The 13,711-nt window shown below is 45.3% G+C and overlaps 2 protein-coding genes across 2 annotated transcripts; one reads left to right on the top strand and one right to left on the bottom strand.

The window, feature by feature from the left end:
• Positions 1-1,975: 1,975 nt before the first annotated feature.
• Positions 1,976-2,770, top strand: T265_10053 (hypothetical protein; the record flags this gene model as incomplete). Its single annotated transcript, XM_009176307.1, has 1 exon — positions 1,976-2,770. The coding sequence occupies one exon, from the start codon at positions 1,976-1,978 to the stop codon at positions 2,768-2,770; it is 795 nt and encodes a 264-aa protein (XP_009174571.1).
• Positions 2,771-11,892: 9,122 nt separating this feature from the next.
• Positions 11,893-12,177, bottom strand: T265_10054 (hypothetical protein; the record flags this gene model as incomplete). The annotated part of the gene is made up of 1 exon (XM_009176308.1): positions 11,893-12,177. One exon carries the CDS (start codon positions 12,175-12,177, stop codon positions 11,893-11,895), a length of 285 nt encoding a protein of 94 aa, XP_009174572.1.
• Positions 12,178-13,711: the final 1,534 nt, after the last annotated feature.

Consider the following 13,711-nt stretch of genomic DNA (forward strand, 5'->3'; position numbering starts at 1 on the left):
ATCGTGTGGTGATTGAAGACCAGCCACAAAGATGAGACACTTGAATTGATCCTCGGTCATGGAGCTGAGCTGAAAGCGCTCGCATTCTCTGTTGACCACACCGGCATATGTGATGAAATCCTCAGTATCCCTTTTGGTAATCTTGAGACACTGATAACGAATATTGAACAAGGAACTTTGCTCACCGAATATTTGGGCCAGAATTTTGACAGCATCTGCGAAACCAAGGTCACGAGGGAGTTTGGGGAGTATGAAATTTGTGAACCGATCGTGTTCAGCTGTCCCCAGTTTCCGCAGCAACAGTCGAACTTTCCATGCATCATCAAACTGAGCAAAGTCGGTTTGAAACATGTCTTCATATTTCTTGAACCAACTTTCGAAAGTTCGTCCAGATTCAGCATCAAAATTGAATTCAGTAATCGAGCTGGCAGCAGCATCTGCGGAAGAAGACTGAGGCTCAAACGTTTTTGTCGCGTTCACCGACATACTGCGCATCAGAGATTCAACAAGCCTCATTTGAGCTTCTTCGAACTGCTTCTGTTGTTGCTGTAAAATTAATTGGAGTTGCTCTGCCGAAATTGACATCGTGGGTTCGGGTTGTCGCCAGTTGTTATGTCTTGATGTACGGTAATGCAACTCTGTATCGGTCCCCTGGCTTCCTTGCTCCGCCCACTATGGTATATCAAAACGCACGGTAGCTCTACACAGCCCTTTATGGAGACAAAGGAAAATCATTACAACTGTATTTATGGGGTAGTCACAGAGTCACAAGGTCGTGCCAGAATGTCCGTGAGGGGGCGAGAAGCGTCGAGTCACGGGTGCTTGACTCGGATTGGCTGGCATTCTGACCAATCAGGGCATGCCTACGTCTGGCCCGTGTCCTGCACGTGACACATCCGTCCAAATGATGTGATGTTCGGTTATTAGGGACGGCTGGTCCCCGAACACTAGGCGAGAGCGAAGTATCTCCAATTCAGGAGTTTCATTGTACGCGGTGTATAGACAGCTATGTCCATTTATTTGGTTCTTACATGCAGATTAAAGCCTAAACGAATTTGAGATACTGGCACCATCTGTCCTATTTAACAACGAACCCTGGGAACTCAAAACACGGCAGACCGTTCTCAACATTTAGGTGGTGCCATGTGCTAGTACTAGTCCTTTAAATGGTGAGCTTAAGATTAGTTGATATCTAAGAGATTCAAGTTTTACTGAGTACTGTTTCGAACGGCCACTGGAACAACGTTTCAATACTGGTAAGTGAGCCATCATCCAATTTGAGTTTTCCTGGTCCCTGGTTGTTTGTAAAAGGCTGTGAGCGTATTGTGGCTGTGGTACGCTAGAATTCCCTGACAGACCAAACTGCGAATTTAGCATCCATACTTTTGCATGTCACAGGCATAGTTGATGTAGATTGCTATGCATTTAGTGATTTCCATCTAGTCGCTACATGCCAGGCATGCCTAAAGGCACAGTCCAGTATTGCCTGGCGATGGTCATTCTTCTGACGGTACCTATTTTCCTACCATGATGCTCTGCAAACATCTAGCGTTAGATACGTGATTCGAAAAGTCGACAGGAGCAATAGTTCTAGAGGTAATACGGTTGGATTAGCTTGCCCCAGCTGTTTCGGTAACCCGAAAACCATTGGACGAACGTCGGGCATCCAAGATTCTGGAATGTTTTATTTCATGTTTGTGTTTTGAGGGCAGACGTTTTTCTATTTTCCATGTTTTCATTGAGTATCGGTATCGGTACGTTTTAGGCCTATTTTACCCCAGTTACGTCGCTTGCGAAAACCAGAGTATGGTGCAGTAGAGAATTTTGAACATTAAGTCTCTATGTCGCAGAGCCGAAAATACATATATACTCAATTGTAGGCTTGCGAGTACCTCACCATCAGTGCTGAACTCATTGCTTTAGTGATTTCTCAAATCTGTTACATTGTATCACCATAGATGAATCGGATAATGACATGAACAGCGTGCATGACGGTCACTCAAACTCATCCACCAGTTCCGTCAACACCGCACAGGCGGGCGCATGCCCAACTGTTGGCTGTAAAGGTTACGGACACGTCAAGGGCCCTCGCTATTCGTATCACCAGCGCGTTTCTGGATGCCCTTATGCTGATGCCAATTTAAAAAGAGATGTTATCCGTCCACACGAAAGACTGGCTTCTAATAACATTGCATCTCCAGTCCCTGACTCGACATCTGTGCCTCAAATGCCCCGACTCGAACAAGCTGCCTTACCTTTCAATAATACACCCGCCATGTTGCAGGATTCTATATCCGGACCCTGTCTCTCGCCGGACTCTAGTGTCAAAACTGATCCTTTTACATTATCTGGCGCCAACTCACCTGTGCTTCCCAATCCCACATCACATACGTGCAATCCACCCCGCACTGGCAAGCACAGTTCACTCACCTCTTGCCCTATAGTCCCGTCAGTGGAAATTAACGGTGTTACAGAACCTATGGCTCCTTCCGGACTCCCCGTTTCGAACGCATTCACACATGTTTATATGTGCGATAAACGCAACTCCGATAGTGTTCCAAAGTGTGAATTGAAGACCAACACAACTACTTCTGTCATGCCATTGGATTTATCGTTGGAGCGTGATAAGGTCGCTTCGGATGTAAATAACACTGCTGAATTGACTCCTTTCAGCGACACTAAGCAGGCCATTTTGAAACTAATCAGCGGTGAACAAAACAGTTCAGTCGGCAAAAAGTCGGGCAGTGTAATTGGCTCACCAATGGAGTAAGTTTTTGTCAATTTATACCATACTCACACCTTGCATTCCACTCACGTGAATTTACTCTCCAGCGATCTTTTAATGACTGGGATGTAAAAGTGAGCTTCGGATTAGTAACCCCTTATGCCTCCTCATTGTCCCTGAATAAAATGCGACAACCCCCCCCCCTCCGTCAAGACGAGTTATAGTTAACACTACGGTTAAAAAAGAAGTATACAAGGTATGCTTGCCCGGTCAACTTGACTTGATTGACCCTAGCTCCTGAAGGCATCAAGATTTCCAGAAGAAATTAGCCGATTTTGAAAGCACTAGGAGCTTAAGCTAATGGTTTGCACACTTTGGCATACTCAGAATATCAAATGAAGTCCAGCATTGAACCTAATCATCGAATCATAAAATGAGCTGTTTTGAGGTTATCATCTGGAATGCTGCGATGTGCCATTCAGTAGCCCCACACTTCCCCTATGCGTATGATCAAAGCTGTCTTTCTGCTCCTCATAAGAAAAAGCGTCAGGGATGAGAACATCATCAATTCGACCCTATTCTTCATTGACAGGCTAACGTGATATTATTATTGGGCTCATTCCAATAGGAAATTGAGCCTGAATTGGCTTCTCGCGTCTTTCCAGCTTATTTTGAAACATTGAATGCATACCTAATCATGCTAGAAACAAGTGAGATACTAACTAAACTGCCCGACGGGTCTCACTTGTTTATCTTTTGCTAAAACTTACCCATTGGGTACTCAATATTACAAAAATACGAATACATGGAGATATCCGATAGGCCTCCTCCGAGCAACCAACTCCATACACTGAACTGCTGCAGGAAAAGCAACTTGTTTTCAGCTTATTGCTGGGATTTTGTCAGGTCCTTTGTCCGTTGCCTCTGCATAACATGTTGATCTGTTTTCACCAAGGATATGGGTAAGGTCACGTGTAACAAGGTATATCATGGACCATTTACGGATCATGCCATCACAGTTGCCTTCCAGCACACTTAGCCACAGTACTAGCGGCCACTGACGTGTCGTACAGCGAGCGGAATGGGTCCTCAGCATATCCTCGGCGCTATCTACACTATGTATATTCCAGACTGCTGAGGGACTCTTCGCCACTACTCACTTCCACTGAGTGTATTTGAGACTTTTAGAAAGTGTCCGAGAACGAGTTAGAACAGAGTCCAGGTTTTCGAGGATAAGCAACGTTTTACTTGTCTAAGAACAAGCGCACATGAGCTGAAATGTACATACAAAAGTTCAGTACGAGTATATATGGTAAGTATAAGAATAAGCACACAAAAATCATGACATTCACCCCGACAGTGTTTGAACAGGCACATATGAGCTGACGTAGACAGGAAGTGATGTACTGAATCAAGCTTCTCTGTTCCTCAAACTGTAAGGATGAATGCGTCGCTGTTGTTCTAGAATCAAGGGATAACTCGGTTGGTGTTCGGAAGACGGTACAGAAGAAGATTCCGATGCTTGAGAGCTATCGGGCTGGCGTCCGGTTAGTTCAGTCGTATCTGGGTGTTCGGTATCCTCGTTGGATTCAGACAGATTGAGAACATTGTCAGTTGTACTCTGAACAGCTGGGGCTAGACGGCGAAGGGACACGGTTTCGACTCTTCCGTCTCGATGAGCAATGTGTGCGTAGTGTGGGTTGCAGTTCAGAAGGTCAACTTCTTCTACTAGTGGTTGGTACTTGGATGACCTATCACCTCGTTGCAGCAGAACTGGACCAGGGGTGGTCAACCAAGATGGCAACGATATTCCAAATGTTGATCGACGTGCGTATTGGAACAAACGTTCGTGTGGAGTACAATTAGTGACTGTACATAACAATGATCGGAGGCTGTGTAGAGCATCAGGGAGTACTGATTCCCAACGGGAAGGCGGGAGATTGTGAGATTTCAGCGCTAAGCTTATTGTTTTCCAGAGAGTACCGTTGAGACGCTCAACTTGACCGTTACACTGTGGATTATAAGCTGATGTATGACTCATAGCAACACCTTTCTCCAGAAGAAAGCTATTGATCTCAGACGACATGAACGATGAGCCTCTGTCGGAATGGATATAGGCTGGCATTCCGAACAGACAGAAGATTTGTGTGAGACAGTCAATCACAGTTGCCGAGGTCATATCCGCACACGCAAATGCAAATGGGAATCTAGAGAACTCGTCAATTATAGTGAGTAAGTAGCGGTTGCGTGTATTAGATGGCAAAGGACCTTTAAAATCCAAACTCAGACGTTCAAAAGGTTGTGTTGCTTTAATGAGTCTACCAGAGGATTTCCAAAATCTTGGCTTCAGTTCAGCACACACTTTGCAGGAGGAAATGACGCGCTTGACATCGTCGACGGAGTAGGGGAGATTCTTGCAACGCACAAAATGAAACATACGGGTAATGCCTGGATGGCAGAGGGAGTTATGGAGCTCTCCGAGTTGGTTATTGCTCCCCATGGAAGCACATACGTTTCGTGACAGAGTGTCGGCGACATGATTGTCCTTGCCAGGTCGGTATATGACATCATATTTGTACTCGGACAGCTCAATCCTCCATCGTTGTATCTTGTCGTTTTTCACTTTACCCTTCTGTCCACCGCCGTACATGAATGAGACTGAACGCTGATCGGTGATCAGTTTGAAGGGTCTTCCGAGTAGATAATGCCGCCATTTCCGGATGGATTCAACGATAGCGTAGGCCTCCTTCTCGATGGCAGAATGATTCTTCTCGCTCGGATTGAGTGTCCTCGAGAAAAAGGCTACCGGCCGACGGTTTTGGCTTAGGGACGCGGCTATAGCCACATCGGAGGCATCCGTTTCAACAACCAGAGGCTCGTTATAATCTATTGTGATTAGTGTAGCATTTTCTAGTTCGTTCTTTAGGTTGTCGAAGGTCAACTCGACGTCGGCAGGTAGGGGAAAAGTTTTATTCTTTACCAGTTTGTTGATTTTGTCGGAAAATGAGGATATCCAATGAGCATAATATGCAAACATACCGATGATACGTTGCATTTCCGTGGTAGTACGCGGAAGAGGTAACTGACGGATGGGTTCCATGCGTTCAGGGTCTGGTCTAATGACACCCTTTGAAACCTCATAACCTAGGAGGCGGATAACTTTTGAAGAAGTGACTGTTTTGTCATCATTAAGAGTGATCCCATACTTCCTCGTAGCTCTCAAAAACGACTGGAGATTGAGATCGTGTTCCTCTTGGGTCTTGCCACAAATAGTCACATTGTCTATGTAGGCATACGTGCTTTTCAGCTTTTCAGTCGTAATGATATTGTTAATAGTTCGCTGAAAACACGCAACACCGTTTGTGACACCGAAGGGTATGCGACGAAACTGAAACAGGCCACCACATGCTTCGAATGCTGTAAAAGGTTTGTCGGATGCCGAGATGGGGACTTGATGGTAAGCAGACAAGAGGTCTAATGTACTATAGACTTCGTAGTGCGAAATCTCCTCAATCATTTTGTCCAAGCGTGGCAGAGGGTAAGCGTCCAGATATGTGAACCGGTTGATAGTTTGGCTGTAGTCAACAACCATCCGGCGTTTGTGATTGATACCCTTAGTAATCAAAACCTGCGCTCTCCAGGGAGACGTTGACGGTTCGATGATGCCTTCTTGCAATAAGCGGTCAACTTCGGCGCGAATGAATTTTTCATCATCCGGATGATGCCTTCTTGATTTGGTTGCAACAGGCTTGCAATCTGGAGACAAGTTGGCGAAAAGTGATGGTGATTCAACGTTTACAGCCGTCAGGCCGCAGATGGTGAGCGCATCACGATCCCCGCCGAATGAAATTTCTACCTTGCCATGTAGACCTAGAAAGTCATGCCCGAGTAAAACGTCGGTGCAGAGGTTTGGCATTACAAAGAGCTTCAGTTCACTGTATGAGGTATCTCTGTATCGGACAGAAACACAAGCGTAACCAGTCGTTCGACAAGATAGGGATGTAGACGCCATTGTGACGACTGAGAAAGTTGGATAAATTTTCCAATTATGCAGTTTCACGACCTTAGCGTTAATGAAACTGCAAGAACTCCCTGTGTCGACCAGAGCACGGAGAGTGATGCCATTGACTTCGATAGTTGCGATGGCATGCGCCAGGCAGGTAGGAGCTGCTGCAACGAATAATGACGATAAAGTAGGCTTTGTTGTACAACTTGTGTGGAACTTGGAGGTATTTTTTGAACGGCACACGCGGCGGAAGTGACCGCGTTTACCACAAAGATTGCAGACGGCTTCGCGAGCGGGGCACTTTGGACGAGGATGTGCATCATAACCGCAGAAATAACATGTCTGAATGGATTTTACAGCAGCAGTGGTGGGATCAACACGCAGTTCGGGATTCTGTGAAATGGGTGGAATCGTAGAGCAAGATATGGGTTCGTTACTAACATATGACTGTGACTGTTTGTGAGCCAATTCGAGGGATCTAGCCAGCTGATATGTTTGGTCCAGAGTGAGTTCGCTTTGTGCTAGAAGCTTCTCGCGGATGGATGTGGACGCCAGGCCATTAATTATAGCATCACGCACGCACTCATCTTGATATTCAGTTGCAGACACAGATTTAAACTCACAGTCTTTGGCTAATGATTTCAGTTTTTGTACGAACTGATCGATATCTTGTCCACTCTCCTGTTTGTAGGTCTGTAGCAGGTAGCGTGCATATATGACATTTTTTGGACGGACATATAATTTCCGTAACGTGGCGATTGCAGATTCATAGTCGGTGTGATCAGCAATGTGATCGTATACTAATGGATCCACAAAGTGGATGAGAGTTTCAAGTTTGTCGGGTTTAGAAGATTCGACGGTTTTCAGATAGGTTTCGAAGGTACGAAACCAGTGATTCCAGCGTTTTGCTGCATCTGCGGAGTTTGGGTCAGCGTCGAAGAACCGAGGTCGTAGTTGCGGGTCCATTGTGTTCTTAGACAAGTAAATTGAGACGTTTAGAAAGTGTCCGAGAACGAGTTAGAACAGAGTCCAGGTTTTCGAGGATAAGCAACGTTTTACTTGTCTAAGAACAAGCGCACATGAGCTGAAATGTACATACAAAAGTTCAGTACGAGTATATATGGTAAGTATAAGAATAAGCACACAAAAATCATGACAGTATTGTCGATAGAAAATGAAATATTTGTTATTCTCGGTTTGACAACGCAACAACAAAGTTGTATAGGAAGTTTCTACCGTGCTTGTTGCGATTTAATTGCACCAAGAATGTCGTCGTTTTTTTCGTCATTTTTTCTGTCAAAGTTCCGGGACAGACTAAAACTAATGGATTAGTTACCTGTAGTGGTGGTGTGGTTTCTTGGGGTTAATCCTATCGTCTGTCGTAGTATTCTGATAAGAGAAAGCAGTCCCGTTGCTCATTTTCGTAGGTTATTAGAATAGAGGAGCATATCATGCTCGGATTGGGACTGTGTAATGACCAGTATCTAGAACCCTATGCCGAGCCTATCCAGTTTATTCGGTACGATTCCAGGGGTATGAGGTATTCGCCAATAGTCAAACAGCTCGCAATTAACTGTGAGAAACTCGAAAACTGCAAGAATAGGCGCAAACGCATCGACTGATCTGCTTTCAACGGGGTGCGTATCCTGTTGGCCTGTCTTTTTTTCAACCCGAGTTCTAACAACGTCCTCGGACGTTCAACCGATAGCTCGGTTTGTGTCTCCTTCACTTAACTGAATCCACCCTACTGTGAACTTACCCAGAGGAGTATATAGTGAACTTTAGGCTTCCTCGCTTACTGACAATATGTTAGTTGAAATTTAAAACATACTGGCGTTTCCAAGCGGCCAACGCATTTTCTCAATAGCCCAAAATTAGCTGTGTGCACGTTGAAAAGCCTACGGATCAAGCGCAGTCTTCGCACCTGATCTCACAGGCCCATTAGCGACGACTCACCATAGTAGACCCCGTTGATAAGTAAGCTTACCGCCATGTCGGTCTATGGACACGCTCAACTTTGTAGGACGAACGTAAGAAGGAGATGGTAATGCAACCTACGGACCGTGAATAACCCACTGCAATCAGGCGTTGACACGTGAATCCCCCATCCATAAGCTAGTTTGACGGGTTTCCATAGCCTGCCTCCCAGGCCCCTGTTAGGAATTGCACAGTATGGCGATGAAGCTGCTTCACGTAACGCACAAACTGTGCAACTGATCGAAAAGAAGCTTAGAGCGTATGTGTAGAACAAGATTTTGCAGACAGTTATGAGAGCACAAGCACCCGACTTCAGGGAGATGAAAGTTATAAACATCAAATTCATAGAAAGAAATCGTCCGTCTGTAATATCCTTTCGCTACCTAGCTGCCTTGCCACTCGAAGGAAGCATGAGGGCTGGGATACTGCCAGGTTGCTCAAGCCTAGACAGGAAAAGTGGTGATGCAGAGGTCGGGTCCGAACCACGGGCCTTCCTGTCAGCGAATTCGCGCTCCAGCCAGTGAGCCCTCTTGCCCCCGATTTAAAGCCCCAACCATGCCAAGAACAGTTTGGGAAGTTTTAAAAGCCGTTTGATGACACAGTGAAATTTCATGCACACTCATCACAAAAATTCGCAGTTCGTCTTCGTGGACCAGTTTGTGTTGCTTAGGTGGACTTCGTTCAAAACTATTCTCAAGTGCGAAATCAGTATATCTTATCTATATTTATCGGGTGCTTTCGACGAAAACAGACTTGCATTAGACTTTCAACCCCGGATCGGCTGCTTTAGTATGTGGGGACTACTCTTATCCAGGGGGCGGTACTTGTTTGCTTGGCTGGTGTACAGCGGCCTATCTCCAGGCCTTTGAGCTGGCCCTGGTAACAAACTACATTTCCTTCCATGTTCATGATCACGAACGGTAGCTTGACCGTCTCGCTGTCTAAGGCGCCTGTTTTGGTGGGACGCAGGTAAACTGCTCACAGTGGTTAATATGAATTCAAGTATGCAGGGCTCACTTTAATAGCTTTTGCCTGTCTGGGCCACATCAGCTGCCCAACCTCAATTTTCCGTAGCAAAATGCTCCGCCGTGTACTTGCCTGCAATACTGTTCGATTTAACAGAAAGTGACTATAACCCGGAATTTCACTTTGATGAATTCGACCCCTCACCAAGTATTTCTTCTAGTCCATTGTTGAAGATCGTCTGCAAAAATGACAACTGGATCATTCAACGTGAAACAGGCAACAAATCAACAGCTTCAAGCTAACGATAGAGTTTCTTTCCCCAAACTCATTTAATGAGTACTGTAACCATAGTGTTTAAAAAATGTCACATGAGTTTTTTCACTTTTTCTCGGATGATGGGCCATCGTGAACTGCCTCGTAACTCGTAGGAAAAAATAATTGGGTTGATGCCAGAGTACCAAGTTCCGTAGGGGAGTACATACTCAAGTTTTTTCTTATATGACAGATGCCTTCTGGAAGGCTATTTGGCTACCCTTAATTGTAACCGACTTCTAGTTGCATTTTATGTAAATTTTGACTTTGGGCATTCAACAGTCTGTCCGATTTCGACAGTCTGGATGGTCTTATATTTTTATTGCGGTCGTTATTGTGTTTTTCTCCGACCGCTGTTCCATCAGGGACTTCGAGAAATTAACACTCAGTCTGTGGATTCCTCTTGCTATTTTCGGGCCCCTGGAAATTTGTAGTCCTAGGATTAAAATTATGATTCTGCTGGATCCCACAGACAGACTGAACGACGAAATCATGAAGTCACATAGTTTTCGCCTCAACTCCACCAGGTTTCCATTTAAAAGGATGATGTCCCGAAAACTGCGTAAAAGCAAGAAACTAGTTAAGATCTTTTATTTTATGATAAGTATTTCAAACAAGTGTAATGGAATGGACCGTCCGTTAGAAAGAGTTGCTGAGTAAATCTGCAACCATACCGTGCTATAAATCGTTCATTGTTTATATCGGGCGGAAAGCATTATTTGCATACCATGGCAGGAATTTTAAGAAATCGACTCCAGTTCGGTTTCATTTTGTTGCTGAACACCTTGAAAAGTCTTTTTTGTTGCTATTACACTTCTTTGGATTATTCTCTCCAGTTTTTGGTGATGAGCAGATTGATCTTAAAAAACCTAACTGTTCCATACAAAAATAATGTAGTACCGTAACCAACGCTATCCTGTCCGTATGTACACAACAGACACAGACAATTTTGCGTAGTAAGTGGCGGTACTGGCGCAACGAACTGAGGTTTTAGTTCCGTCCAGCACAACTAATTAGGTTATTTGCACTTCGCTACCCCAAGCTTTTAAGATGGGTTATCAGTCTTTCAGCACGCAGAAAAATTTTCCACTGAGTGTTGGACTGACGAAGAACAACTGGTGCACCCTTTCTGTCAGGAGATCCTGATATGAGGTTTAACACCTTCCTCTATTGTCAGATTGGTTTTTAGTATTAAGAAATAGGCATGGTTTGCATCCTGCGGTGAGCGGATATGGCAGACTTTTGATGGTTTACGTGTCCCTTGCGGAACACCTAAAATGTATTGCTTCCCAGTTGCATGAGAGTCAATTCATTATTGTACAAGATCCCACCATCAGTAGTTTTCACCGTTGTATAATTTGTGGTCATTTTTATATTGTCTTGTCGGGCAACCATCCGACTATTATAATCTCTGTCACTGAAAACCAATGCCTTTTTTGCCTGGTCCACTCGTTCGGTGAAAGCGGGCAGAGCTTGCCTGACTAAATTGTGTTAACTTTGTTTCATCGAAACTTTTCCTAAGTGATAAAATCCCAAGGAATGCTAGGAACAAAGCCAAAACGAAGAATTAAACATGAGATAAACTTGTGACCTCATGGCTACTTTGTGTCCCTGGCCTACGTATTCGTTTGCTGCAAAACCCGCCTCATTACGAAAGACAATCGTTTTGCGCACGCTGGCCACACGAATCAGGTCTAAACGTCATACGAGCAGAAATAGAAGTTTTCAGAAACCAGTGAGACCTCATAGATGGGACGATATAGTTTTTACGCAGCTTCCATGGTGTGAGCAGTTCCGGCTTAGAGGGAAATTGCCTAGCTGTGGCATCTTTCAGTGCCGTGCTACTCGAAGGAAACACGAGGATTGTGCTACAGCAAAGTTATCCAAGCACATGTGAATTCTGGCCTCAGTAACGTTCCTCTTCCTGCTCAATAGTGACTTCAGCATGCGAGAAAGGGCCCTTCCGATGAGCAGCATTCGAATTGGTTTCAGGCAGGTCGAGATCGCTCCCTCTCTGACCATTAATAACAGTCAGGAGTAACGTACGAGCCAATCGAAATGTTTCTGCGCAAGGTATCCCAGACCCTGAACCTAGCTCTTTTATCGGACCCTGGGGAACCGCTTGATCGGTTTTGCCAATCCCAGCTGGTATCAGTCGGGCTGCCCGAGCAAGCGTGATGAGGGAACGCATACGCCGTGCGAATGCGCTGTTTACGGTTGCACTGATGTGTTATCATGGATTCTGTCTGGCTACGCTCACACGCTCTGCCATTCGTCCACGCTTTCGGTCTGATTGGTCCACACAGTGAACAAGGTGACTCAGATCCTAGGGTGATTGGACGCTTGATTGCTGATCATGTGGGGTTTTGCGATGGGCGCTGGATGACAGGCAAGCCGACGCCCGAAAATGGGCCAGGTGGCCCTCTCTGAGTCTGCTCCCCGTCCTTGTGTCAAGATGTAAGTCACCCTATGTTTTTTCGGACATGTTTCGGTAGCTCTGTACTTCGGCTGACCAGGTTCAGTGCCTTGGTGTATCGTTAGGCCAGAAATACTTGCACGAACACTAGTTGTTCACATCGTATCTCGACAGTGATTGTTGTCATACCGCATGAATATCTAGATATCCTAATCCGGTTGTTTGAGGTTTTTCGAGTTTTCTTCTGTTCGCGACACGATTTAGTATGAACGGATGGAATCGCGTGAAGAGCATCTGCAGAATCTCAATTTTTTTAGAAATACTTCACAGCAAGCGTACTGATGTTCACTTGTTTTGATATTCTCGGTTAGACGTGGTTCATACCAAAAATTTCATGCCAGATCCTTGTGGAAGTTTGATCTAGCCTCAGACCAATCCTCAGATTGTATCCACATAAAAAGTGCGAGGAATCTAAGGAAAATTCTTGAATTAAGGGCGGCGCATCGTGAGCGATGATAGTATTTCCGATTTCTTGATGTCTGGCTCAAATCAATTGATACAGTAAACCGGGATCGGTCAACCTAGAAATCAATAGCAAAAGTTCCAAGTGTTCGTCAGGACTGACACGGTGTTTGAGAGTCACACGGAGATAAGACGTGTTTTTTTGGCCGGTAAGGGCCAGCATTTTCTGTACAGAACGCCTCTGAAAACTAAATTGAGACTTGTAAGTGTGCCAGTGGCTGCGGCACTGGCTAAGACCCTAGGTCTACCTATTTTCAGTAACCTTAGTGGAACTTTGTAACCGGCTCCAAAGACCGCTGTAACGTTGGTCTGATGTCCTATATCATCGCCATCATCCGCGGTAAGAACCGCGTACTTGCCGTACAATAGTTCAAGCTGCCACGTTTTCGTTCACTGATTTGGGGAGGTGCGGGAGATAGCTACGCATTGGAGGCGGTAACTGATATAAATGGTGCGCAAATGCAGTGACGCAAGGGGAGTTTTTATTAGGAAGATAAGGAAGGGACCTATCTTTCGAAGGCAACAGCTCGGATGCATGAGCGCCATTGGGCGCGCGACCGAACCATGTCTGCCTCTAACCATTTATGTCCCGTTTCAGGATCCCATCCAGATAGGCGACAACAGCTCAGCTGAGTTTGACAGCAATTGCGTTCATACTTTGTTGCTAAGTCATCGTTTAACCTCCCCTGGCTCGTTTCCGCCCTTTTTGTGGTTGTGCAAGAAGGGCTTTTCGAGGAATTCGGTTGACTGGCATGCGGAGCACGTGGCCAAGCCAGCGCAACCTATG

This window comes from Opisthorchis viverrini (assembly GCF_000715545.1).
Source record: "Opisthorchis viverrini unplaced genomic scaffold opera_v5_334, whole genome shotgun sequence".
NCBI classification, from domain to species: Eukaryota; Metazoa; Platyhelminthes; class Trematoda; order Opisthorchiida; family Opisthorchiidae; genus Opisthorchis; species Opisthorchis viverrini.